Raw genomic sequence first — 26,952 nt, 5'->3', positions numbered from 1 at the left:
GGTTTGTTCTAATTGTTTTCTGGGCACTACGCATCTCCCCTGGTTGAGTCGGTGACATCATCTCCTGTTCTGTCCCCCTGGTGTGTGAGCGTGTGTGTAAGTGCGCATTCTTCAACAGACTGTAATGCCAGATCTGGATGTGTGGTGGTGTTCTGATGATGCACAAAGCCCTTTTTCATGAGAAAATTGATGTGTCGTGTAACTGTGTGTTCAGATGAATGGTTTTTATAGCAGTAGGGCTGGATGTTTCTGTAAAGCTGGCTTTGGTTCAGGTGGAATAGGTGACTTGGATGGACGATGAATGAATGAATGAATGAATGAGCGAATGTATGAATGACAGCCTGTTGGGCTGTTAGCATCTTTGTCTTCTAATCATCTAGCTCAGTGGTTCTCTACTGGTTTTGCTTCAGAACTGTGATCTTACGTTTGGATGTTTACAAGAAAAATGTGAAGTATGCATCCAATCATAAAAAATACTTGTAGTTTTAGAAATAAGCGTGCAATTTTACTTGTAAAATGTGATTTGTGGTGTCCAACAGTGTCTTGTAAGGTACTATTTTGGCCTGCCACTTGATGTTCAAAGCTCATCAGATATTTACAAGCAAAGTTTTAAGTAAGCATGAAATTGTAACAACAAAAAAATTACTTGTAATTTTAAGAAAATGTACACAGTATTACAAGTAAGGTCCAACCGTACCTTCTAAGGCACTCGATGTCCAATGCAAGATCTATTGCATTGCATATTTACAAGCATAATTTTAAATATACCGTATTTACCCGAATATAAGACGATCCTGATTATAAGACGACCCCATTTTTCCAGATGTACCTTTTGGAAAAAGGCTTTTTGAAAACCAAATTGTGTTTGTTTGTTTTTCTCTCACATTTTTTCTTAAATTATTTTCATATTGCATATTTTTCCTATTTTAATTTTAATTTGAAAGTATGGTAAATACTGGTAAAATGTACCAACAATGACATTTCAAAATATACACTCTTTGATATACCATAAAAATAACAGGTAGCCCATCTGAATTATATAACATTTAGGCTATCCATCTCATAGTAGCCTACCAAAATGTCATTAACACTAGAAGTGAAAACTTTGTAGTCTTCAAATCTGGGTACTGCTATATGTTTTGAAATCACTTACAGAGGAAATTTGTTCCCGTCAGACTAACATGACAGTCACGACTCATGCCGCTGTAAGCATTTTGTTTTCACTCGTGATCTTTACAACACACTTTACATTACATATTTCATGGCACACTCGTTTTATGCGATTTTTGGCACCACCTATTGTTGTGGGTGTATTATTGACATGTCAAAGTCTAGACCCTGAATATAAGACGACCGCGTTTTTTCAGATGTATTTCCAAGAAAAAAAACATCGTCTTATATTCGGGGCAATACGGTACATGCAATTGTAACAAAAAATACTTGTGACATTTTAAGAATTTAAACAAATTTACTTATAGGGTCCATCTCGTAAGGTCTGTTTCAAACTGCCACTTGACATTCAAAGCAAGATTTTCTTTGGACGTTTAAAAGGAAAATTTTCAGTGTGCATAAAATATAAAATAAAGATTACTTGTACGATTTTAAGAATTCATGTAATTTAAACCTTACTCGTAAGGCCCAGCGGTATCTTATAAAGAACTATTTTGGGCTGCCAATTGACATTATTTGCAAAAGATCTGCGTTTGGCGTTTACAAGCAAAAAAAAAAAATTACTTGTAATTTTTTAAAGAATGCATGCAGTTTTATTTGTAAGGTCCAACAGTGCCTTCAAAGGTGCTGGTTTGAGCTGCCACTCGATGTTCAATGCAAGACCCGCATTAGAACGTTTACAAGTTCAATTTTACGTATGCATGCAACTGTCAAAAAATTACTTGTAAAATTTTAAGAATGTATGCAATTTTATTTTAAAAATTTTACTTGTAAGGTCCAAAAGTGTCTTAAAAAGTGCTGTTTTGGGCTCCTTGATGTCTAGCTAATGCAAGATCTGCATCCTGAAGTGAAAGTTGAGAACCATTGAACGTACTCGTAAAGTCTATTTGTAAATGTCCTTAAAATTCAGCATTGAAATGTGTTGAAAATACAGTGAACTGCATATGTCCAATAAATCACTAAATTTCACTAAATTGAATATTGTCAATTTTGTAAGTGCATAAATGACAACAGAAGTGTGATTTACCAGACTAACATGTGGAATGAATAGTAGGATCAATTTTGTTTTAGTGTTGGCCAAATTACCAAGTAAATTTGCGGGAAAATGTTTGATTGGATTTTGATTGAACACGTGCAGTTGACGTCAACAACAAAATATTTAGGAATTTATTTGTTAAAGTTAAAGTATATTTTTATTAATGTTACTGACTTTCCATATTTGTATTTTTTAATGATGTTCACAAAACTTCAATCAGAACACTAGTTGAGAACCTCTGTAGCTTATTATGCATTATAGGATATGATGGCTTCACCTTAGAGCGAAGGATGGAAATATTGGTTTAGGGGGCTGACCGTGAGAGTGTGTTTGGGGTGGGGGATAAACTCATTTTGTAACACCACTGTCTGAGAATCTTCTGAAGTGTTGGTGGTCTGAACCCCACTCAGCGGAAAATTGTAACTGTTTCGGTGTTTGTGGTATTCGATGACATCCGGGGAAACTTCTACAGAAGAGAAATGTTCCACCACCACACACACTCTCTCTCTATCACACACACACACACATCACATCACAGTTTAGCAAGTTATACAAAGAGATTATCCTTTTCTGCCTTGACACGCAGGACAAATAAGGCTGTGCTGATGTAAGTATCAGATATGAATGTTATTTTTAGGGCTGATTTGTGTTTTTGTGATCTTACGATTGGAAAATCTTTGTTTTTTTTTTTACTTCATATCTTTTCTTTCTTCATCGTCACGATAACAGTGACCGTAAGAGTTGAAGAGATCCTAAACAGTGATGCTTTTGTCTCAGAAGACCTGCTTTGTAAAGGTACGCTGGTGTAAATTTAGTCAAACGGATGTCAAAAGTTTAAGTATGTTCAAACGCATTTGGTATTGATGGCACCTTTTGTCTGTTCAGTACCTTTCCATGTAGATTGTGTCGTAGATTAATGGTTGTAATCAGTTGGGTGGGGGAGTTTGAATAAGCGACTGTGACCGTCCAGAAAGGTTGCATGTTTGTTCTTATAGGTCATGAACTCTGACCCCCTGTTGTTTATGCAGCTGCCTTTAAGTGTTATGGGAGCTTGTTTCGTACAGCATGAACATGTGTAAAGAAACTTGGGTGTGTCCATTTTTAGAAACAACTAAAAAATGTAAAAATAAACCACGCCAGCAACTGTGAATGATAAATGAAGCAAATGGCATTTCAAAGGGGAAGAGAAAGCTGGGCGTATCCTAAAGAAAAACTTTTTATCTTATTTCTTTGTAAAAAAAAAAACATAAAAGGATAGTTCACCCCCAAAAAAGACAATAATTTACTCACCCTCATGTCGTTCTAAGCCCGTATGACTTTGATCTTCTGTGAAACACAAAATAAGATATTATGAAAAATATTCTGGTCTTTAGTTTTCTGTCTTTACAATGTGGTCCAATGGGTTTTTGTTTGGACCCCATTGACTTTCATTGTAAAAACATAAAATGGTGATGTTTAAAAAAATTAAAAAAATACATCTTGTTTTGTGTTCCAGTTTTAAACAAGGGTGAGAACTCTTTAAGTACAACTGGTGAATGGTAGTCACCCTCTTCCCTGACCTTAGCACCAGTAAACGTGCTGCGAATGTGTTAAGCCAGTGTTCCTGGAAAGAGACTTTGTATACGACATCACAAGCTCATAACCTGCTCCCCGTCAGCTGCCCTGTGGACAGATATGGTCTTTTCCTCCCAGATTGCGGTTACAACACACAGAAAAGCATTGTGAATGAACAGGTCATCAAATAACACGAAACAAAGACTCTAGATTGTGTGGTGTCGAGTCTGAGACCCTATGCAAAACTCTAGAAAAAAGATCCTTAGTGTAAAAGTTTTTTGATCTAGGTCTGGGAGACTCACTGTCAGGTCTTTGATTTCTACACTACCCAATCTAGAGATTTTGGCTCTAGATATTCTGCTCTAAAAAGTCCAGTGGGCTGTCTAGAGCTAATCATTCTTGAATGGGGGGAAGGGGTCTAAAGTCTGAGATCTTAGGCCCAGTTTACACTAGTGCATTTTTGTTTTAAAGTGCATAACTTTTGCTACGGTTACGCCTATCGTTTACACTACTCTGGCGTTTTCAAGGTCGAAAACGGAGACCTTTGAAAACGCTGCAGACCCCGTTTTAGGTCGAAAACTCCGGGGTTGAGTTTGTGTAAACGGACCAAAACGGAGACTTTTGAAAACGATGGCGTGGCTGCCCATATTCGCACTGCGTGTCCTTGACGAGCGTGTAAACAATAAAATCATGCTCATTGTTGTACACACAGATATGTATGGGCAGATTCCCCATTCGACCACTCCAAGCACGCAGACGCGTCCGCCATCTAAATAATAGGGACTCTACCTATACATATCTATGGTTGTACCTGCATGAATGGTCACGTGACATGCGTGTTAGGTTGTGTAGTGTAGACGGAGATCGTTTCTAAAACGCAGCAGAAACGCCAGTGTAAACGAGGATTGTTTTCATTCTAAAACGAAAACGCACTAGTGTAAACAGGGCCTTATAGTGCGCCATCCGATACACTACTTAGATTTTTTTTTCTTGACTCTAGAGTGAAATGCATAAAGCAAAAGAGTTTAGATTATCTTATATAGAGTTAAGTGTCCATTTTTACAGTTTTTTTAGTCTAAGGTTTTGTTTTTGTCTTTTGACCATAATATATATAGATTTAGTCGTCATATTAGTCAGTTTTTAGTGATGCTCCAAAATTTATTTTGTTTTACCAAAACACCGGAAACTAAATTTGTTTTAATTTCAGCTGAAAACCAAATTTGGGTTATCAGGTAACTGAAGTTTTATGTTCTTCATCCAGGTTTTGTCCACAAAATAGATGCTGACACAGTTGAAGCATGTCATTGGAGAAGCATTATATAATAATATAATACAGTATATATATACATACATATTTGATTTATTTATTTATTTGTTTCTGCTGATTTATTTAGGTTTATGTTGGGTAAAATAAGTAAAAAAAAATTTTTAATAAATAATTTTAGAAATTTGTATTTTAGTCAGCATTATGTTTGCAACATTATGTGCAGAAGAATTGTAATATTAACAATACAATTACAAATGTAATATTACAAACAAAATTGTAATATTACATTTGTTGTGTATTTATCTGATCAATTATGTGTATAATAAGATGTGTTTGGAGTTAATTAACCCGCTAGCAAAGCGCTTCAGTTTACCAGTGTTCATCATTAGTGTAAACATTCTTAGCATAGATAATATTTTGCAGTATTTTCTCTTTTTTCTTGTCTTTTATACGCATTAATTATCACCTTAAAGTGCATTTTTGTTGTGTCGTCTTTATTATCGCTTATGATATCAATATCAGTCAGAAATTTGATTAAATTAGGTCTGGGAGATTGTGGTTGTAGAATGCTATGTCTCTTTTTGCTAGGAGTTCAAAGGAAGATTCATAGCATTCTGCTTTGTAGAAATTCTTCCATCTTTGTGTGTCTGATTGAAATTGCTCGATCTTTTCTAATATAAATAGCTTTTCAACAAGGTATCTTTTGAGGGACTCTTCAGTAGGCCGATTGTCTTGAGGAATCTGAGAGCTGGCCGAACATGACCTTGTTTGCTTTGAGAAGAGCGTTTAGTATCACTAAAACCTTGAATGAAAGAGTTCAATATTAGACGATGAATGTCAACAGTTTTAGAAGCTGAATTAGCTTAGCTCACAGAGGGGAAAAAAGTAAATATATTAAGCTATTTCCTTTCGTGAGTTGTATGAAACCGAATTATCTTGACACCAGCCCTGAACTCTATATTTCCTTCGAGTTTCTTCAATTGAAAGATTTTCTAAGTGCCTTGTTTTGATTTTTGCTTTCCCATCTCTGCTAGTAGAACCTGAAAGCGAAAATCTTTCAAACATTTTCCCTGCTCGCTTTTATTATGTTTACATGTTTTTAGGTGGAGTACAGATGAATGTTTGTGAATGATGTTTGCCGTAGGATCACGTGGGCTAGTGTGTGCATGTGTGTTTTACACTGCTTAATAACGTTTACCGTGGTCAGGTGAGCGTGTTGGTGACCTTTAGCCTCTGTGTGTTTCTCAGACGGAGTGGGGACCGTAATGACCGCACGCTTCCGGTTGCCTGCTGGCAGATCTTACGATGTGGGAGCGTTGGAGGAGGCCAGAGAGAGACAGCACGTGCAGGTGGTGTGTAACGTTTTACTGCTGGACAGCACAGTACAGACCTTCAGAGTCAATGTGAGTATACACGCGTTCATTCATGTATGTGTAACGTCTGTGAAAGAATAGTTCATCCAAAAAGATAACTTGCTGAAAATTTAGGCTACTCAACCTCAGACCAAGATGTAGATTTAGAGTTTGTTTCTACATCACTTGCTCAGCAATGCATTGAATGGGTGCCGTCAGAAAGAATGAGAGTCCAAACAGCTGATAAAAACACCACTCCAGTCCATCGAAAAGCTTCCTGTTTGTATGAAACAAATCCATAATAATCAACAAAATATTTACGTCAAATCATAGTTTCCGGCAAAAATGAGTCCTCTATCCATAACATCGCTTTTTCCAGTGAAAATGGCATCTTGTCTGAATCAGGAGAGAAATATGCACAAATCAAGCACCGTTTACAAGTGATAATAGTCCAAAACTTTTCTAAACCAATATGTTGGTGGATTTTGATGTGTTGTTTGATTGATATTATGGATTATGGGCTTGTGTTTTAGTCAGATGCAACTGTTTGATGTTTACGTCTTGATGGTTTTGTTTCTTACAAACACAGTTATTTGCTTCTCAAGATGTTAATTGATGGACTGGAGTCGTGTGGATTACTGTAATGTTTTTATCAGCTGTTTGGACTCTCATTCTTTCTGACGGCACCCATTCACCGCTGAGGATCCATTGGTGAGCAAGTGATGAAAAGGTCTTTGCACACTGAGATCGAAATTTATGTATGCATTTTTATTTTTTTCGTATTCATCATCCTTTCCTATCAAAATGCTTACTACGGATGCGAAAATGCAGAAAATCGAACCCGGTCCGATTTAAAAAAATAAATAAAATTTTTTTATGATTGATGAAATTGTCGGAGGCAGTGTGTCAACAACATGAGGTCGTATTTATTTTTAGTTTTTTTGGTGAACTGGTTCTTTAATTAAGCCAATCCACCCTCAGCACTAAGGCTGCACGATTATGACAAAAATAATTGTCGATTACTCCCTTGAGATTGTAATTGCGATTATTAATAACGATTATTTTTTAACAGATTTATGGCATTGTTTGAAACTGCATGCCATATTTTTAAATTATAAAAAAATAAAATAAAAAATATATATATATATTAGTCTGAAAACACTCTTCCTGAACTTTTATTGCTTTTCTATAGCATTGAGCCTCAAATGTCAACTATACATTGGTTTGGGCTCCAGACTAACATTGGAGAACAGTGGCACCAGCACTTCATTTGGTAGCACTGAACATGGAATATTACAAGTTTTGTCTCTTAGAAATGCACATTAGAGCAGGAGCTTGAGTTCAGAGTAGCAGGAGCTTGAGTTGGGATGCAGATGTACATTTGACAGTACCATTGTGAAAACTGTAACAGCCTCATCTTTTATATGGTAAAAAGAGTAGCCTAACTATATGGTTTCTATGGTGTTTGCATTGAAAAACAGTAGCCTAAAGGCATTCAGTCAATTACAAATCCACATCAACCGATAGAATAATTAACAACAACATAATGTAATTATATTCCATATTACTCATTTAACATATTTAGTATATTAATATTATCCTACTTTTCTGCCACCGTACCATTGTTATCGTTAGTGTTACAACAGTAAAACTATGGTAAATGTGGGTGATTTGTGGATTGAAACGTCTTCTAACTGGATCGTTGTTGCACTGTTTCTGCATCACTGTTGATGAGAATAACAGCTCCGATTTATTTGGCTTTAAACTAGTTTAAATTAAAGAGACGTGTTTTGTACTGGAGAACTCTGCGCTGAACTCGAGTGCTTCTTACTGAATTTCACAGTGTTGTTATATATATATATATATATATATATATAATTTTTTTTTTTTTTATATATTTTATTATAAAAATATGGCATGCAGTTTCAAACAATTACATAAATCTGTTAAAAAATAATCGTTATTAATAATCGCAATTACAATCTCAAGGGAGTAATCGACAATTATTTTTGTCATAATCGTGCAGCCCTAGTGCTGAGGGTGGATTGGCTTAATTAGTCGTCGTGACGTATTGTCAAGCGTATCGTCGTGACCCATACTCGAAATTGGTGCTCTGCGTTTAACCCATCCAAGTGCACACACACAGCAGTGAGTAGTGAACAAATGCACACACACACACACACACACACACCGTGAACACACACCCGGAGCAGTGGGCAGCCATGCTGCAGCGCCTGGGGAGCAGTTGGGGGTTCGGTGCCTTGCTCAAGGGCACCTCAGTCGTGGTATTGAGGGTGGAGAGAGCGCTGGACATTCACTCCCCCCACCTACAATCCCTGCCGGCCGGGGACTCGAACCCACAACCTTTCGATTACGAGTCCGACTCTCTAACCATTAGGCCACGACTTTCCCACAAAAGGGAAAGAACCAGTTCACCAAAAAAACTAAAAATAAATACGACCTCATGTTGTTGACATACTGCCTCCGACAATTTCATCAATCATAAAAAAAATAAATTAATTAAAAAATCGGACCAGGTTCGATTTTCTGCATTTTCGCATCCGTAGTAAGCATTTTGATTTAAATAAAAATGCATACGTAAATTTCGAATTTTTCGAAATTTTTGTTTAGTATTAAAGTCCAGTGCTGTTTGTGCTACATTCTTGAAAATCATGAGTACGTGTGTTTTTTCTTTTGTAAGTGATCAGAGTTTAGATTTTCATCTGGTGGATAACAAAACAGGCAAAAAATCCTGTCAATTTACACTGCAGGTCACAGGGTGTATTTTTTTGGGACTTTGGCCAATAACAAACCATCTGTCCATCTAACAACCACTCAGAACTCTTCCAGCAAAATGCTAAAAACCAATCAGAATGCCTTAGCGGCTGCATGGCAACGCCCTGGCAACCACTCAGAATGCTCTGGGATCTTGGCAGTAGGCCAACACCACTCACAATCACTCCAGAAAATGCAAACATCTGCTTTAATTCAGTACTTCAATACTAACTTGATAAGATTGCAATTGTTTTTATTTTGTGCTTTTGGCAGAAAACCAAGCTCTGAATTCAATCGCAAGTTCAAAGTAGTTTGATTTTGTAAGTCTTGAGTGAATAAAGACCCTAATATCTCAACAGTATTCTTCTATTTTAAGAATCTCTTTGGATGTTGAGAAGAGCCAACGTTTCTTTCTCTCGAGTCCTACAGAAACTTGAAATCGCATCATATGACCCCTTTAAGTCATACAAACAGACCGAAATTTAAGCTGTTTTTTCCTATTGAAAGTAAAGAGCAGCTTGAACATTCAGCAAATGATCTTCGTGTGAAAATGCTGACAGGACTTTTATTTCAGACTGAACGGTTCTTTCAAAAACAGTGCGCACACGTTTTAGAGTTGGGTGGAGGTTGCAAGTTCAATCCTAGGTAGAGGTGACCCAGAAACCACAAAGTAACTGATGTTTGACTTTTGCTGTATCAGCGTTTCACTCCTCAGTTGCAGCGCTGCTGTTAAGTGTGCAATAAATTGGTTTGGATGAAAAATGTCTGCTAAATGGCAGGTCGGTAAGAATCGCCACAGGAGACCAGCCGGCTGTGAGGTACAATAGAGGCTGACTGGAGTTATGCGATGTGGCGGCTGGGGTTGGTTTTGCGCGTGCAGCTCAAAGTGGCTGTTTCGGGCAGATGCTTCACATTCCTGGGTTGGACAGAAGTGTGTCCTGAGGACATGGCTGTCATGATCATACATGCTACATAGATCGTCTGGGCTGAAGGGTTAAGCTAGCTTGGAAAAGTTTGTCTATTAAAACTGCCTCAAATTCAGAGGAGGGTATTCTCAGTCTAAAGTTTTCATTTGGTAATACAGTAAGTATTTACTGTATTTTGCACACAAAAACATAAAAAAATTGTGAAAATACTATATAAAACATGTTATTGTGATGGTACTTAAACATGGTGTTGTTATGACTGAAAAAAATGTAAAGCATTAAAGTCATTAATGTCATCAAAAAAAGACATTACTTAATTAATTGCGTAATTTTCAAGCAAAATTGTCTTTTCTCTTCTTTTGGTTTTATTCTGGTTTGGTTTTTTGTGTTGCTTTGGTTGTTCTGGTTCGGTTTGGGTTATGCTTGGTTTATTTTGGTTTGTTCTGATTAGTTTTTTTTTGTTTTGGTTCCGGTTTGGGTTGGGTTTGATTTTTTTCTGGTTTGTTTTTTGTTTTGTTTGGTTTGTTTTTGTTTGTTCTGATTTTTGGTTTTGGTTTTGGTAGTTCTTTTTTTTTCTGGATTTATTTTTGGATTTGGTTTGTTCTGATTAGTTTGTTTTGGTTTGATTTGTTCTGGGTTTTGTTTTTTTTGTTTGTTTTCGTTTGTGCTGATTTGGTATTTGTTTTGATTTGGTTTGTTCTGGTTTTGTTTTTTTTCTGGTTTGTGTTTTGTATTGGTTTGGTTGGTTTTTGCTTTGGTTTGTTCTGGTTTGCTTTGGGTTTTTATTTTAAGTTTAGTTTGTTTTGTATTTTGGTTTGTATTTTTCCTTCGCTTTAGCTTTGTGTTTTTGTGTTGTGTTTTTTGTGTGTTTTTTTAACATGTTTTTTGTGTTTTTATTTTGTGTGCTTTCTTTTATTTTAATTTAACAGTCCAGAACTGATATCAAAACATGTTCTGTCTCTTGTAGAAGCAAGATCAGGGGCGAATCTTCTTGGACGTAGTGTATAAACACTTGGAACTAACAGAGAGAGACTATTTTGGCCTTCAACTAGCAGACGACTCTTCTGACAGCCAGGTAGATGCTCACCTGTCACTCAGTTGTCGCCGTCGGCAACAGATCACCCATAAACCGTTGTTCATTCAAGCAGCACAACATGTCAACCTGAAAATTTTTATTTTTTGCATAACCACAATAAGAAAGTTGCAAAAATCCCATGAACCTTATTTATTATGTATAGTGAGCAGTTTGGCAGTTATTTTGGTTTCTACACACAGTGTCAGTACAAACAGGAAAGTTCATTCTCAGGTCACATTGAAATGCTGATTGCTGATTTCTATTTCTGCTTGTAGTAAAATGAGGTGAATGTTTTATTTATTGCGCTTGATGTTGTTCGGTTTTGATTCGACGAGCATATTTGGTGTCTTTCACATTGCTGAGCTGATATTTTTAGCAGTTTGAGTGTTCATCGTGAAAATGTTGAGTAGAAAGTGTCCTAAGTTTCGGTTATGACCATGTGTTTCAGAGGTGGCTGGACCCAAACAAACCTATTAGAAAACAGCTCAAAAGTAGGTCATGCTTTACAATTAAAAAAATTTGAAGGTGTTTGTTTTGAAGTGTCAGAATAAAATGTTTTGATTGTAATTATTTTTAATTTTTAGGGCCATCTCCACATAATCTGAGGTTTAGAGTGAAGTTTTTTGTGAGTGACCCTAGTAAACTACAAGAAGAGTACACAAGGTACAGTTTAGGTTGTTTTTTTGTTTTTTTTACATTTCTCCACACATGCTGTGCTGGGTCGATTACTTACAAATTGTAGTCTGTTACTGATTAAAAATGACATGATAAAATTTTTTGTCAGTAATGTAATCTAGATTACTCCTATTAGGTAATGTATTCTGACTACTTTTTGTTTACTTCTAAAGTAGAAGAACTAACTTGTTTATACCTTTAAATGGGATTATTGTTAAATAACAAATAAACTAAGAGAAATACAATTCCAGGTTTTAAATATTTTATTGTAACAATTTGTTATTATATTATTAATAATTGACAGTCATAGTGTGAATACTTTGTAATCATATAATCCATAAAATGTAACTGCAATCTAGTTATGAGTGTTTAAAAATTTAATATAATTACAAGTACTACATTTTTGGAATCTGATTATGTAATCCAGATTACATGTGATCAGTTACTACCAAGATTTGCACATATGACAAGTAAAAATCATATACAGTGCCCTCCACTAATATTGGCACCCTTGGTAAATATGAGTAAAGGCGGCTGTGAAAATAAATCTGCATTGTTTATCCTTTTTATCTTTCATTTAAAAAAATTCACTAAATTCCAACCTATCATTGAAGTAAAACAATTGGAAGTGGGGGGGGGGGGGGGGGGGGGGTCTCATTGTGAAATAAATGCTTTCTCGAGTTCATGTTGGACACAATTATTGGCACCCAATTATTGCAATGTCCTATTCCCAGGGTAACCACTCTGAGTTTTCTCCTATAATGCCTGAAGGGTTTGGAAAACACCTGACGAGATCAGAGACCATTTTCTTTATACAGAATCTCTCCAAATCTTTCAAATTCCCAGCTCCATGACGGTGCTTCTTCTCTTCAGTTCACCTCACTCATTTTCTACAGGGCTTAGGTCAGAGGACTGGAATGGCCAGCAGAAGCTTGGTTTTGTGCCCGGTGACCCATTTTTGTGTTGTTTTTAAGGTTTGTGTTTATTGTGCGGTTGGAAGATACAAACATGGCCCATTATAAGATTTCTATCGGAGTCAGTCACTTGTTGATATTTTATCTGTTATTATTTGATATAATCCATGATGCCATGTGTCTAAACAAGATGTCCAGGACCTCCAGCAGAAATATAGGCCCACAACATTAAAAATACAGCAGTATATTCCATTATACACATGGGGTACTTTTTATCGTGTCTGATAACTGAATATGTTGGAGATTGTTTTTGGATGAGCTAGGAGAATATTTCTTGAAACCCTCCCAAACAACATGTGGTAATGTAAGTGCTGTTTGACAATGTTTTTAAGGTTTTCTGCCCCCGAGACTCAACTTTTTTTCTGCAATTCTCCAGCTGTGGTTCTTGAAGAGTCTTTAGCCACTCAAACTCTCCTCCTCACCGTGCATTAGGACGATATAGACACACTTTTGTAACATTTTCTGTTGATTGGAAATTCTTAATTATTGCCCTGATGGTGGAAATCATTTTCACTGCTCTAGCTTTTCTTAAAGCCACTTCACTAATTTGTGAAGCTCAATTATCATTTGCTGCACATCAGAACTATATTCTTTGGTTTTTCTCATTGTGATGGATGATTAAGAGAATTTGGACTTTGTGTTCCTCATATTTATAATCCTGTGGAAGTCATGGCTGAACAATTTCATGCTCCTAGTCACCCTGGTGTGCTAAAAAAATGTAAATATGAATGGGAATATACTTCAGAGATATTTTAATCATAAGAATTTCTAGGGGTGCCAATAATTGTGGCCAACATTCATTGGAGAAAAACATTTATTTCATCATGAGATTTTCTCCCCACTTTCAAATGTTTTACTTCAATGATAGGTTAGAATTTTGTGAATTTTTGGAGTGAAAGATCAAAAGGATAAACAATGCAGATTTATTTTCACAGCCACCTTTGCTCATATTTATCAAGGGTGCCAATATTAGTGGAGGGCACTGTAATTACATAGCTTAACTTATATCTCTGTAAACAGTAAAAAAAAAAAAAACACATTTCCTCTGTCTGAATGCTTAATACTGGTCTAACGATAATTTTGTTTGTGATATTTATTTGTTGCAGGTATTTGTACTTTTTGCAACTGAAGCAGGATATTCTGAGTGGCAGGTGAGTTATACTATTTATTTATGAAAACTATTTATTTTTCCTACAAAAGCAAATCTCATATAACACTTTACTTTTTGCTAGACTTTCTTGCCCACAAAATACTGCAGTTCTTCTGGCTTCTTATGCTGTTCAGGGTAAGTATTACAGCTTATTTATGCACTAACAATTAGTGGTCCTATGGGTTTTTCAGTGCCAATGTCTATAAAGCATGGTAATAGCAAATAAATATGAAGAATCTGTAATGAGGTTTTCTGTTAATCAGGCGTTTTTTTTTATTTAAAATGTTAAAGCTGTAAAGCATTATCCTAAGTACGCACTTGCCATCCATGATGGTTTGTTTGGCTGGTGATATAACCGTCCTCACAGGATGAACAAAAGTTCCACGCTTTGCCAAATAGTTCATGATCTGCCTTTTGTCTCTTTCCTGTGCCTGTCTGACCCATTTCCAGTAATAAGGCTGAAAAATGTGTCTAGTGCAGATTTATTACATAATTAATAATCTGTTGTGGTAACTGGTCATGTTAAACTCACCACAGCTGGTGTGTTTTACTAGTAGCTTCACATTTGATTATTATGGAATGGCATAACTAATCGCATAAGTTTCCTGTTTTTGCTATTGTATCATTTTGTATTCATTCTTGGCTTTAATTTTCTTTTCTTTTTTTTTTTGCGTTATTGGCTTTTTGTTGTGCACACTCATTTCTGCCTAGTTTTCATTTTGATTACCTATTTAATACTGGCTTAAAATTACTAATATAACAACAACAATAATAATTAAATTTCTAAATGAATATCTGTCTTATTCTTCTGAATATATGTCTTATTTCTCTAATTCTTCAAATTATAGTGTTGCGATAAATGTACTTACTGTACAGCTTTTTTTTTTTTGAGAAAATTGTACAAAATCATTTAATGCAACAAATTATAATATTAAGATATAAATATACTTGCAACTTTATTTTTAGTGTTTACTTTTTTTTTTTTTTTGGGAGAAAATTGTACAATTGTTTAATGCTTCAATTTACAGTATAATGTTAAGATAAATGTTCATGCAACATCATTTTTCTTGTGGATTTTCTTTAGAAAAATTTACGAAATTGTTTCATTCTTCAGATTAAAGTATAATGTCAAGATAAATGTACTTGCGACTTTGTTTTCAGCGTTTTTTTGTACAAAATAAATGCTTTAAATTATAATATTGAGATGAAACGTTAAAAAATAAAGAGTCAAGTCAATTTATCTCGACATTATAATTTAGGAATTATAAATTAATTATAAATGATAATTAATAATTATAAAGTTAGGAATAACTTTCAAACTATTTTAAGAAAGTTAATTGTGTTCATCTTAATTTCTGTTGAGCTTCCAGTAGACCAAATGAGTCAGTCTGCTCTCTTAGATCATGAGAAAACTGGAAGTCTGACTCTTTGAAAGGGTGAAGGACACATTGTGCCCCATGTCTCACGCTGACGTACATGCACACATGGTTTCTTGGCCTGTTTTGTGTTTCAGCTGAGCTGGGGGACTACAGTCACTCCGAACATTTGCCTGGGTACCTCTCTGAGTACAGCTTCATTCCCAACCCACCGCAGGACTTTGAGAAAGAGGTCGCCAAACTTCACCAAGAGCACAAGTAAGTGCCAGACATGTCCATGAAATCCTCCAGTGTGTTAAAGATTGTTATATTTAACTGAGTGACAGTGGACACTGAGGAACAAAGGGTCACAGCTGAGCACACACATACACACAAGGCGCACACACACACGGACAGATTTGTGGAACAAGGCGGTTCATTGTTTGTGGATCTGTGAGATTGAGTCTCTCTCTCTTATGCAGTGGACTCACACCAGCTCAGTCCGAGTTTAACTACTTGAATGCTGCGCGAATGCTGGAGCTGTACGGCGTGGAATTGCACTATGCTCGGGTGAGTGACACTAGAGCCTTGAAAGATGTCCGCTTTCGCTTAACTAGGGATGCACCCTTGTTTTCTTTCATGTTTTGCTTTATTTTTGTTTTTGTTTTTTGAATGTTGATTTTTTTTTTTTGTTGTTGTTCTGGTTTTGTTTGTTTTTTTCTTTTGTTTTACGTTTTTTTTTTTACTTTTATTTTTTATTTTTTTATTTTTTTTATGTTTTGTTTTTGTTAGTTTTTTTTTTTCTTTTTAATGTTTTTTTATTTTTTAGTGTTTTTGTTGTTTTTCGTGATTATAATAAATCAGTGTAGTTCTTCTGCAATTAAATAAAGACACTTAAGCAAAACATGTTCAGGTCAAAGTGTCTGAATAATATTTGGTTTCAAATTTTTATAAAATTTACTGGTAGTCCACTGTATGAAGAATTTTTGGGTATAATGTGTCACAGTTTGCTTTATTTTGCTATCCTCACTTACAGGTGATCTCAAAAAATTTGAAAATCGTGAAAAAGTAATTTTTTTTTTATTGTAAGTTATTCCAAAAAGTTAAACTTTCATATATTCTAGATTCATTACATGTAAAGTAAAACATTCCAAAAGTTTTTTGTTTTAATTTTGATGATTAGCGCTTACGGTTCATGAAAGTCAAAATTCCAGTATCTCAAAATATTAGAATATTTCCTAAGATCAATCAAAAAAAGGATTTGCCAAACAGAAAAGTTCAAGTTCTTTAAAGTATGTTCATTTATGCACTCAATATTTGGTCGGGGCTCCTTTAGCACAAAAATTCTCCTTAGCCCAGGTAAGACGCTTCTGACGTTGTCTCTGGTTCAGAAGTGGCTTGGTAGCCCTTTTCCTGAAGACATCTGAGTGTGGTGACTCTTAAAGCACTGATTCCAGCTTCAGTCCACTCCTTGTGAAACTCTCCCAAGTGTTTGAATCAGCTTTGCTTGACAGTATTCTCAAGCTTGCGGTCATCCCTGTTGCTTGTGCACCTTTTCCTGCTCAATTACTTCCTTCGTCAACTTTGCATTTAATATGCTTTGATACAGCACTCTATGAACAGCCACACCTTTCAGTAATGACCCTCTGTGACTTACCCTCTTTGTGGAGGGCGTCAATGACTGTCTTCTGGATCATTGCCAAGTCAGCAGTCTTCCCCATTATCGTGGCTTCAAAGAACAAGAGATACCTGGAATGTATACTGTAGGGATGGTCATTTAATGAAACTCAAATGTAAATATTCTAATATTTTGACACACTGGATTTTTGACATTTTTGTGAGCTGTAATCTCTAATCATCAAAATTAAAACAAAAACTTTTGAAATGTTTTACTTTACATGTAATGAATCTAGAATATATGAAAGTTTCACTTTTTGAAATGTTACAATAAAAAAAACTTTTTCACGATATTCTAATTTTTTGAGATGCTATATTGACACTATAGTGTCCTGCACCCACTAGTAAAAAAAATATCAATTATATCTGGTGTCTGAATAATTTTTGATTTAACTGTATATCAAAATGCTACTGACTACAGTTATTTGTTCTAGCTGAGAAAAAGCTTACATTTTTTAAATTTCTAGTAAATTTTACAATTAATTAAAAAGAAATGGATAAAATGAAATGTGAAAGTTTGAAGTAGAAAGCAGTAGTAGTATTTTCGTACAGCACTATTATGTTGTTCTAGGTATTTGTTCAGTCAGTATACTGTTTTGTCATCTGTTGTTTCTTTTAACTGTTCAATCCAGCTAGCGTTATTGGCTGATATCGAAATGGTCACCAGTATAAGCATCCCTTCTTAAGTAAACCAAAAGTTTAAGCACCCTTTGAAACAAAATGGTTTTGATGTTGCTATGGAAACTGCATCCTTATGGTTTTCAACTCTTGATGATTTCAGGACCACTGTAACACAGAGATTTACATCGGAGTTTTGTCTGCCGGCATCTCCGTCTATAAGGACAGGGTACGAGTCAACCACTTTCCATGGTGAGTGTCATTTTTAGCTGGAGATTTCTCCTTAGACGTGATTTAAATGAGGAATTTCATTGAAATAAACACAATTGAAAGCTTGTGGATACAAATTTGTTTAATCTTATATGTCCCCTTCCCTCTCTTTTTTTGTGTTTCAGGTTGAAAATTGTAAAAATATCTTTTAAATCTAAACAGTTTTTTATACAACTAAGAAAAGAACTGGTATGTACGAAATTATGTATTTGTTTAGATGTGTTGTTTTTAATTTAACACTAATTATAATCTAATTATGTTCATTATTACAGTACCTTCTGTTACTAATTTTAAATTTGAAATCATATCTTTTGCTGTAGTATCAAAATATTTTATTTATTTATTTTTGCAAAATTGTGATTGGTATTAAAAACTGAAACATACTAAAATGTTACGTACTAAAATGGATAATTTGCTAATCTATTTGAGCTCAACAAACCTCGTTTTCATCCGCCTGATCTCTGTTTTTTTCTTAATGTGTTTCACAGACTGAGAACGGAGAGTCTTTATTGGGTTTCAACATGATGAACTACAGAGCTTGTAAGAACTTATGGAAAGCCTGCGTGGAGCATCACACGTTCTTCAGACTGGAGCGGCCCGTTCCTCCGGAGAGAAACCTCTTCTTGCAGTACTTCACCCTCGGATCCAAGTTTCGCTACTGGTGAGACTGTTAGAAGAGTTCGAACTCCTGTTTTGTTTTTTTGGGATGTAGTGGATATATGAGCAGGCCATGGCATTTTGAACCTCCAGTTTATGGACTAGATGTTCCACCTGATGATTTTAAGCCAGAAAACCAATAAAAAATACATTTTCTTAATCGTTTCTCCTTGTTTTGTGACTTGCAAATATGGGAACATGCAAATCAGCTCATTTGATCTGAATGAATTCAATGCGCTGGTTCAAAACACTGGCTCAGCAATTCATTATCAGTCATAAATGTTAAAATTTTGGGCATTTTTAAAAAAGTATGCTCATTGTTGATTTGATTTGTTAACTTGGTACATACATATAGATACTTTAACCCTTGTGTTGTCTTCTGGTCATTTTATTGAGCTTTCCCCCCCAGAAATGTTAATGTCATCACCTTAGACTAAAACTAGCTTTACTTGCACAGAACAACTTACTCAAAAGTTTCATAATTTTTTGTACTGTTTTAGGGTCCCCCCCCCCGCCCCCCAATTTTGTAACACTTGTGGTGTTCCCACTCAAAAATGACCAGCCTACAAAAAGCTTTGTATAAATTTCTTATGCCGAATACCAAATATTGGATTCAGTGTTTTTATTAGTTTGTTTTCTTTCACACAGTTTTGTATTTCTTTTTTGGAACTGATTAATCATAGGCCTCACTGATCTGAGCTTATGCATTTCAGTTTTGAGTGAACATTGCCGAAGTTATACACACATTATGCTTTTTCTTCACTCAAAAACATGCATAAGCTTAGGCCAAGTTTAGATTTGGTGACAATATAGCATAACTAAAGCAATTTTTATGAATTTTTGACCAGAAACATCAAATTAGGTAAAGGATTTTCAGTGTGAGTCAAGTAAAGTATGTTAAGTAATTTTGCTTATATAAAATGTTATGAAACTGCAAATGCATACATATCAAAATGTCATACTGAATTTAATCGAAAAGCTGAAAATGATCAATTTTAGCTACACTGTAAAAAAAACAATTCTGAAGTTTTTACAAAATAATTTTGGCAGTTGTGGTTACCAGAATAATTTTGTAAAAAATACTGAAAAATTATAAACACATTTACAGAACAAAACTGTCAAATTTACAGTATAAAACTGTAATTTACAAACAAGGAAATTTGAATGTAAACCACTAAATTTAACAACACACACTGCTATTAAAATCTGTACCTTTAACATACTGACAACCACCATAACAATGCAGGTGGTAAAAAAGAAATCCACATAAAGAATCAAAGCTCATCCCAAGTAGCTTCGCCACAAGCAGAAGTATATACTAATATATAGAAGGTGCACAGAGTCATTCATGCAAACATAAAACACCATCATGGTAACACACATGATACTTAAATAATGTAATAAACTTTAATTGAACAACAGAAGATGTAACATAAAGCCCAAATGTACATAACTGATAACAAAAATTATTAAAAAAACATGATTATTTAAACAAAATACTTTCAAATGTGGAGTGTCATGCAGGGAATTCTGGGAATATCAGTTTACAGTTTTTGACTGTAAATTATACATTGACTTATTTTTTACTTCTAAAAACTGTACAATTAACAGCATTTTACTGTAAAATTGCATGAAATGTCTGGTTAGATCTTTTACAGTTTTTCCCTGTATATAGTACGGGAACTTACTGTTAACCTATTAACAGTTTTTTTCAGTAGCATTTTTACAAAATTTAAGTTAAAATTACACTTATTTTTTACAGTGTATATCACCTGCCCCTATTTATTGGTTGTGTTTCTCGAGTTTTGGTCACGACTGTAAGTCATTTCAGTCATTATCTCTCGTGATTCTTGCACAAATGGAGTTTTGAGTGCAGGCAGTGACACTATGTTCTGGATTTTTTGCAGTGGGAGGACAGAGGCGCAGTCTGTACAGTACGGAAAGGAAAGAGGCAACAAGAACAGAGTTTTTGCTAGGTAACAAATTTTTTAATAACCAATAAGCGAGGGAACTCTGTGCAAGCAATATGCGTCATGTAACGTTTTGGAAGTAAAAAGTTATCTGGTAGTAATACTTAACCATTATGTTTATTTGTTCACAGCAGTGTTATTTTAATATCTTTGAGAATTAATAACTATAATAACCCTGGTTCACCACACTATAGACAGTGACGTGGATATTTATTCTGATTTATATCTGCTATATTTAACAGTATGGGCCGATCTATGTGTGTACGTGTTTGGGTGTGTTGCATTATGGGAGGGCTCCCGCCCATCTCGATCCCTGTGGTGTCAGTGTGTATGTGTGTATGTGTGTGTGTGTCATTGTGTGGTCAGATGTTCTCAGAATGACACCCAAACACAGGAAGTGTAAGCAGGGTTGTGTAGCGCACGGCTGTGAAGGGCGTGCACATGTCGTGCACATGTTTGTGAAAACACACTCAGACGCTTACTTCGAAGATGCTGAGGCTGAAAGTTAAACTACGGTTTATGGTTCATCATACTTCTAGGAGGTATTTCTTTTCGACTACGCCAAACTTTTCTCTGTGAAGGGTGCGATAATTGTGTAAAGTTTGACACAGTGCTTTTGAGGAATATTTCAAAGTAGATGTTTGTGGTTTTTAAGGGCAACATGTGTAGGAAAGAGTAAACTAGTTTTAGTGTATTGCTTGCTAGTTTTTTCTAATTTTAGTGTATTGCTTGCTAGTTTTTTCTTAAATGGAAAAATATGTTACTTTTTACATTTTATGTTCATGGTGGTTTATGTAAATGCTAAGAAATATCACAGAATGAATTGAAATGGAAATATTTTTAACATAGTATTTCTGAAATGTACGAAATCCAGTAAGTTGTGTTTTTTACTTTTAAGGATTGTTTCAGGGCACTTTGTAAGAAAACGTTCAGGGTTTTTAGACGTAGCATGTGTAAAAACGTAGCAGGAAAACATGTTTGTTTGTTTAATGATATAAAACAAAGCATTGTATAATGTATAATGTGTCGTGTTAGTTTAAGTAAATGTAAAAAAAAATATAAAAAATTTAGTTAATACTGGTGGGTTTTTCTAAATATTTGTATGAAATTCTTTGAGATTATTTTCTTTACTATTGAGGAATGTTTCTGGGCTGTTTATTCAAAGTTTTCAGAAGTAGCAACCATCATAAAAGGAAAAAGTGTTTTTTGTTGTTGTTTTTTAAACTAGTGTTTGTGTAGTGCAACTACAATAATATAGTATGGTTCTTTAATGAGTGATAAACTAGTGGGATGCTATTTTCTTTATGAAAACGTGTTTAAAAATCTGTTTGATATTTATGGTTTTCAGGAGTACACGTAACAATGTTTGCAAACTAATAGTATATATAGTGTACGAAATCCAGTAAGGCGTCTTTCTTTACCTTTGAGGTATATTTCAGGGCACTTTGTTAGAAGATGTTCAACGTTTTTAGACATAGTAGCAGAAAAGCATGTTAGTTTGTTGTTTTGAAATCTAAAACAAAAACATTGTGTAAAATGCACCATGCTGGTTTACGTAAAAAAAAAAAAATATATATATATATATATATATATATATATATATATATATATATATATAAAACGTAGACTGAGTTAAAATTGCTACTTTTTTTAAATATTTGTATGAAGTTCATTAAGATTTCGGTTATTCAATTTTCAGGAATATTTCTGGGCAATTTATTAAAAGTGTAGCAGGTGTACAAACAACCTAAATGGAAATAGTGTTTGTATGTAAACTAGTGTTTGTGTCATGCAACAGCAATAATCTAGTGAGTAAAGAGTAGCTTAGGGTAACAGCAATTTCTTTGTAAAAAGAGCAATTTCTTTGTAAAATAACATTCAGATATGAAAAACAAACAGGTTTGATATTTTATTTATAGTTTTTAGACGTAGCATGTGTACGAACACCGTAACAGGAAAGAATGTTTGTTTGTAAACTAGTGTTTGCTCATCGCAAACTTGCTTTCGAATTGTGTAAAATGAACCTTGTTCGTTTACATATTGTAAAGCCTCGTTCAGACTGTCAGCCCAAATCCGAATTTGGAATCCGATTGAAATCCGATCATATTTAAATAGTCTGAACAGCAGCGAACTACATGAAATCCGATTTGTGCAAATCCGTTTCGAGTTACATTCGTATGTGGTTTGGAATCCTATTCAAATCGCATTTCTAGAAATCCGTTTCAGTCTGACCGCTCAGATCGGATTTAGCTTAGCTTTTTCACGTTAAACATGTCAGACGTTTTTGCAGAAAACATGCTGAACATCTTTGCAGAAACAAGTTTGTGTCGTTGCGAAGTGCAAGTCAAGCGGAAAAAAAACCGTATACTGCTAGTATATATACCTCTTTGTGTTTTGAAAGTAGCGGAGACAAAAAAAATAAATAAAAAGCAGCGAAGACGGCAGCATGGAATAAAGCCACACATTCCAGCTTCCTGTGTTTCTGCCGCTGCCTCACAAGACGAAATATAATAGTGCAACCGTGACGGTAAGACAACATCTGTATTGCAAACTGTATTGCTGTTACTGTTGTTTTTAGCGTAGACATAACAATGCAGCGACATTACCATAGAAATCAATGCACATTCTTCAGTAAAAACGAAAGAGCGCTTATGGACACACAAATCGGATGTGAACAGTTGCGATATGCTGTGTGGACAGTCAGTTATTCAAATCAGATTCCATCCGGATATGCACAAAATCGGATTTGGGCTGACAGTCTGAACGAGGCTTAAATAACGTTAAATTTGATATAGTTGGGCTTTTCACAATATTCATAAAGTTTACGAAAACTAAGACTTTTGAAAATAGTTACATGTGTATGAACCAAAGTGATTGTGAGTGATTGTTTGTAAACTATATGTAAAGGTCACTTTCTCCAACATTTTTGCTGTCAAATAAATTGTAACAAAGTTTATAAAGATTACCAATTGTAATTCTAATTGTTACGTAACGTCAAATGTGCCATGTTGGTTTATGTAAATGCCACAGCAGTAGTGATTACAATTTTTACAAATTTTACATTAGAAATTGAATTGTACATTGTTTCTTGTGGTTCTGGTTGATGGATCTGTTGTGAATCGAATGTGTTTCCAGGTCGCCGAGCAAGCCTCTGGTCAGAAGACTGATGAGCGGTTTGGACTGGGAGACCGTCAGCAGGAATTCCCTCTCAAACGACCGGCTGGAGACTCAGAGTCTGCCGAACCGTTCTCCACCAGACTCGCCCGATCAGTGAGTTAACACACACTCACAAACTAACCCACATGACGCAAGTTCATCCAGTCTGTGGGTTAGCGCTCCATTTATGTTTTTCATTTCTTTCTTTGCTCAGCAGTAACTCGGTGTTCACCACAGACGGGGCGCGGGTCAGGCCTTCCTCCATTGATCACCTAGTTGATCACGTGATCGATGACTCGCCATGCCAGACGCTCACCAATCACAAGTCTGCGTCCTCCACGCAGGCCAACAGCATCAGCCTGGACTCGACACCGTGAGTTTTGAACTTCCTGCCAATATAAGTGAAACTGCTCTTTATCGCAAACTTTTCTTTTATTCAATAACTCGGGAAAGAAACAATCACAATTCAGTATGCGAATATGACAATGATGATAATTGCTAAATTTGTAGTATTTTTGAATACTGAACATTCTTACAGTAAAATTTGCAACTTTTAAACTATTTAAATACTCAATTAATTTGTTGATTTATTTTTTTTAATTATTAATTTAATGATTAATTAAAGCTAATTTTATCTCCAGTATTTCTTGTATAGTGTGTCAAATTGATGGTTGTAAAAAAAGTAAATATACTATACATATATATATTTTATTGCTTTGTATTTGTAGCCCTAACATTTTGTTAACATTTGTAAAAAAAAAAAAAAAAAAAACTTTGAAAAACATCTATGACCTTTGAAATATGTCTACTCTTCATGCTCTATGTTGAGTATAGTTTCACTAATAATAAACATACATTTGCATAAAGCATCCGTATTTGTCATTGCCCATGTTGATTAGCGTATTTAAAACATGAAAAGTATTAACTTGTTACATTTAGAACAGATAAAAATGTGCGATTAATTGCGAGTTAACTCATGACAATCATGCGATTAATCACGATTAAGTATTTTAATCGATTGACAGCCTGTGTATATACACACACACACATACATATACCTGTGTGTGTGCATGTATGTAAACGACTACATACAAAAAGTTACAATATAATTGTAAAAACAATTACAGTTCGTTTTCAGATTGTTATATAAACATTTTCAGTTTGCATAAACTATTGCATTCAATTTAATATGTAAATGTATAGTTTATGCCTATAACTTTTTTTTTTTACAAAAGACATACATCTATTTACCACAAACTTTCATCCTCTTCAGTGTTTCATGCAACTCAATTTTTAGATTTTTTTTTTTTTTCAATTATCAACCCAAGACGTTTGTTTTTTTGGCCTTAGTGGTTACCTTGGTGTTTGGCAGTGTGTTTCAGCCTATTGTGAAATGAAGCCACATGAATGTTCCCCCCCAGTGCAGTTACTAAGCAAAATGTTATGATGCTAAAACATCCACATTGTATTTGTTTGCTTGTGTGTTTCCTGTAAATTTCGACTTGGTATAATAGATCACTTATCTATTACCCCTTTCATCCTGACATGTGCTGTTGGATAATTTTAATATTTTTATTCAGGATTCTAGATTCTGATCTGCCCAGTGATGCGTTTTCAGCACACAAGGGCTGGACTGACACACTTTGAGTCATCAAAGTTTCCGCTGCAAAATGTTGTTCTTATTTTAGCACCACACAGTTACACACACACTCTCGCTGGCAACCTGAGCTTTAATATTGTGTGACCACACACCTCTGACGAAATGACACGTTCGTGGTTCGATGCTGTTTTCACACACATTTCAGTTTGAGAAACTGCGAGCGTTTGAGCTAGGGGAAATTGCTTTCAGCTTTATGGTGGGTACAGTTCAGTGTGTTACGGTGGCACAAATTTACGTCAATAAACCCAGCACCATTTTCCATTGGAATAATCTGCGACCACGCATTTCCTTTCTCAGATCTTGCCGTCTCATTTCGCAATGTCAGAATTTCCAGATCTAGGTTGTCCAGTTCACTTTCAATTCATTGTGTGCGTCGATTGCACTTTGATGTGGAGTTTTCATGTTCTACATACAGAGTTTTAAAGAGTCTTGCTTCTTATCTTTTTTTTTTGACCTGATTATGAAAAGAAATGGCTGTGCTTGTAAGGTGAAATGTGGTGGTAGTTGAATCACAGTTTAGTTCAAAATTCATTAGATGTAAGCAGGAATAGCCTGAACAAAATTTTGTATGCAAATAATTGTAAGAATGTAAGGGCCAATTAAAATTAATTATGCAAATATGACTATGTAATCATTGCTAGATTTTGTTTACTTTTGTTAAATGTACACCGTAACGTTTACTTTTTAAATCAGTTTCACACAAAATGTATAATGTAAGAGTAATGGTTTTGGTTATCGTTTTTATTGCTTTGTTTTTGTTTCACACAGCCATTCACATAAACGTTGCGCAAATTGTCACTTTAAAATTACTTCATACGTTTAGAGTTTTTGCATAGAAATGTTTCAATTTAAAGGGTCAGTTCACCCTAAAATGAAAATTATGTCATTAATTACTCACCCTCATGTTGTTCCAAACCTGTAAGACCTTCGTTCATCTTCTGAACACACATTAAGATATTTTTGATGAAATCTGAGAGCTATCTGGCCCTCCATGGATAGCAACGCAACTGAAATGTTCCCAGGTCCAGAAACGTAGTAAATACATCGGTAAAACAGTCCATGTGACATCAGTGGCTCAACTTCAGTTTGCGACGCTACAAGAATACTTCTTATTTTATTTTTTTTTGTGTGAAGAAAACAAAAATAACAGTTTACTCAGCCATTCTACTCCCCCGAGTTACATCTTCCGCCATTTTGGAGAGTACCCAAGAACGTATTTGATGTAATCAGTGTTGTTTACGTTCGGGGGGAAAGCGTGCGTATGAACGTAATCTGCATTGTTTACACTTAGGCGAAAGCATGCGTATGCATTGTGATACTCTCTAAAATGACGGACGACGTAACTCAGGGGAGAAGAATGGTTGAGTAAATTGTTAGTGTTGACTTCCGTAAAAATGTGACGTCCGAACTATTCAGTGAAAGTGAAAGTGACGTGACATACGGCCAAGTATGGTGACCCATACTCAGAATTTGTGCTCTGCATTTACCCATCCAAAGTGCACACACACAGCAGTGAACACACACACACACCGTGAACACACACCCGGAGCAGTGGGCAGCCTGCGGCGGCGCCCGGGGAGCAGTTGGGGGTTCGGTGCCTTGCTCAAGGGCACCTCAGTCGTGGTATTGAGGGTG

The 26,952-nt window shown here is 35.2% G+C and overlaps 1 protein-coding gene across 4 annotated transcripts in view; it reads left to right on the top strand.

Annotated features, from left to right (window-relative positions):
• Nucleotides 1–26,952, top strand: part of LOC306867544 (tyrosine-protein phosphatase non-receptor type 4-like) — a 41,319-nt gene that overhangs the window by 957 nt on the left and 13,410 nt on the right. The window contains exons 1-15 of one of the 4 annotated variants that reach the window (XM_079413268.1): nucleotides 2,705–2,813; nucleotides 6,276–6,430; nucleotides 11,048–11,155; nucleotides 11,604–11,646; nucleotides 11,740–11,818; nucleotides 13,911–13,955; nucleotides 14,037–14,089; nucleotides 15,468–15,588; nucleotides 15,792–15,879; nucleotides 17,768–17,856; nucleotides 18,000–18,063; nucleotides 18,363–18,535; nucleotides 20,439–20,507; nucleotides 23,637–23,771; nucleotides 23,872–24,030. In XM_079413268.1, coding sequence (XP_079269394.1) covers nucleotides 6,293–6,430; nucleotides 11,048–11,155; nucleotides 11,604–11,646; nucleotides 11,740–11,818; nucleotides 13,911–13,955; nucleotides 14,037–14,089; nucleotides 15,468–15,588; nucleotides 15,792–15,879; nucleotides 17,768–17,856; nucleotides 18,000–18,063; nucleotides 18,363–18,535; nucleotides 20,439–20,507; nucleotides 23,637–23,771; nucleotides 23,872–24,030 — 1,364 coding nt within the window. In that variant the 5' untranslated portion in view covers nucleotides 2,705–2,813; nucleotides 6,276–6,292. Of the gene's footprint in view, nucleotides 1–2,704; nucleotides 2,814–6,275; nucleotides 6,431–11,047; nucleotides 11,156–11,603; nucleotides 11,647–11,739; nucleotides 11,819–13,910; nucleotides 13,956–14,036; nucleotides 14,090–15,467; nucleotides 15,589–15,791; nucleotides 15,880–17,767; nucleotides 17,857–17,999; nucleotides 18,064–18,362; nucleotides 18,536–20,438; nucleotides 20,508–23,636; nucleotides 23,772–23,871; nucleotides 24,031–26,952 lie in introns of those variants that run through there. The other 3 variants (XM_079413270.1, XM_079413271.1, XM_079413269.1) reach the window with 3 other exon arrangements.

This window comes from Barbus barbus (assembly GCF_936440315.1).
Source record: "Barbus barbus genome assembly, chromosome: 49".
NCBI classification, from domain to species: Eukaryota; Metazoa; Chordata; class Actinopteri; order Cypriniformes; family Cyprinidae; genus Barbus; species Barbus barbus.
The sequence above is the reverse complement of the archived record's forward strand: the minus strand, read 5'-3'. Positions and strand labels throughout refer to the sequence as shown.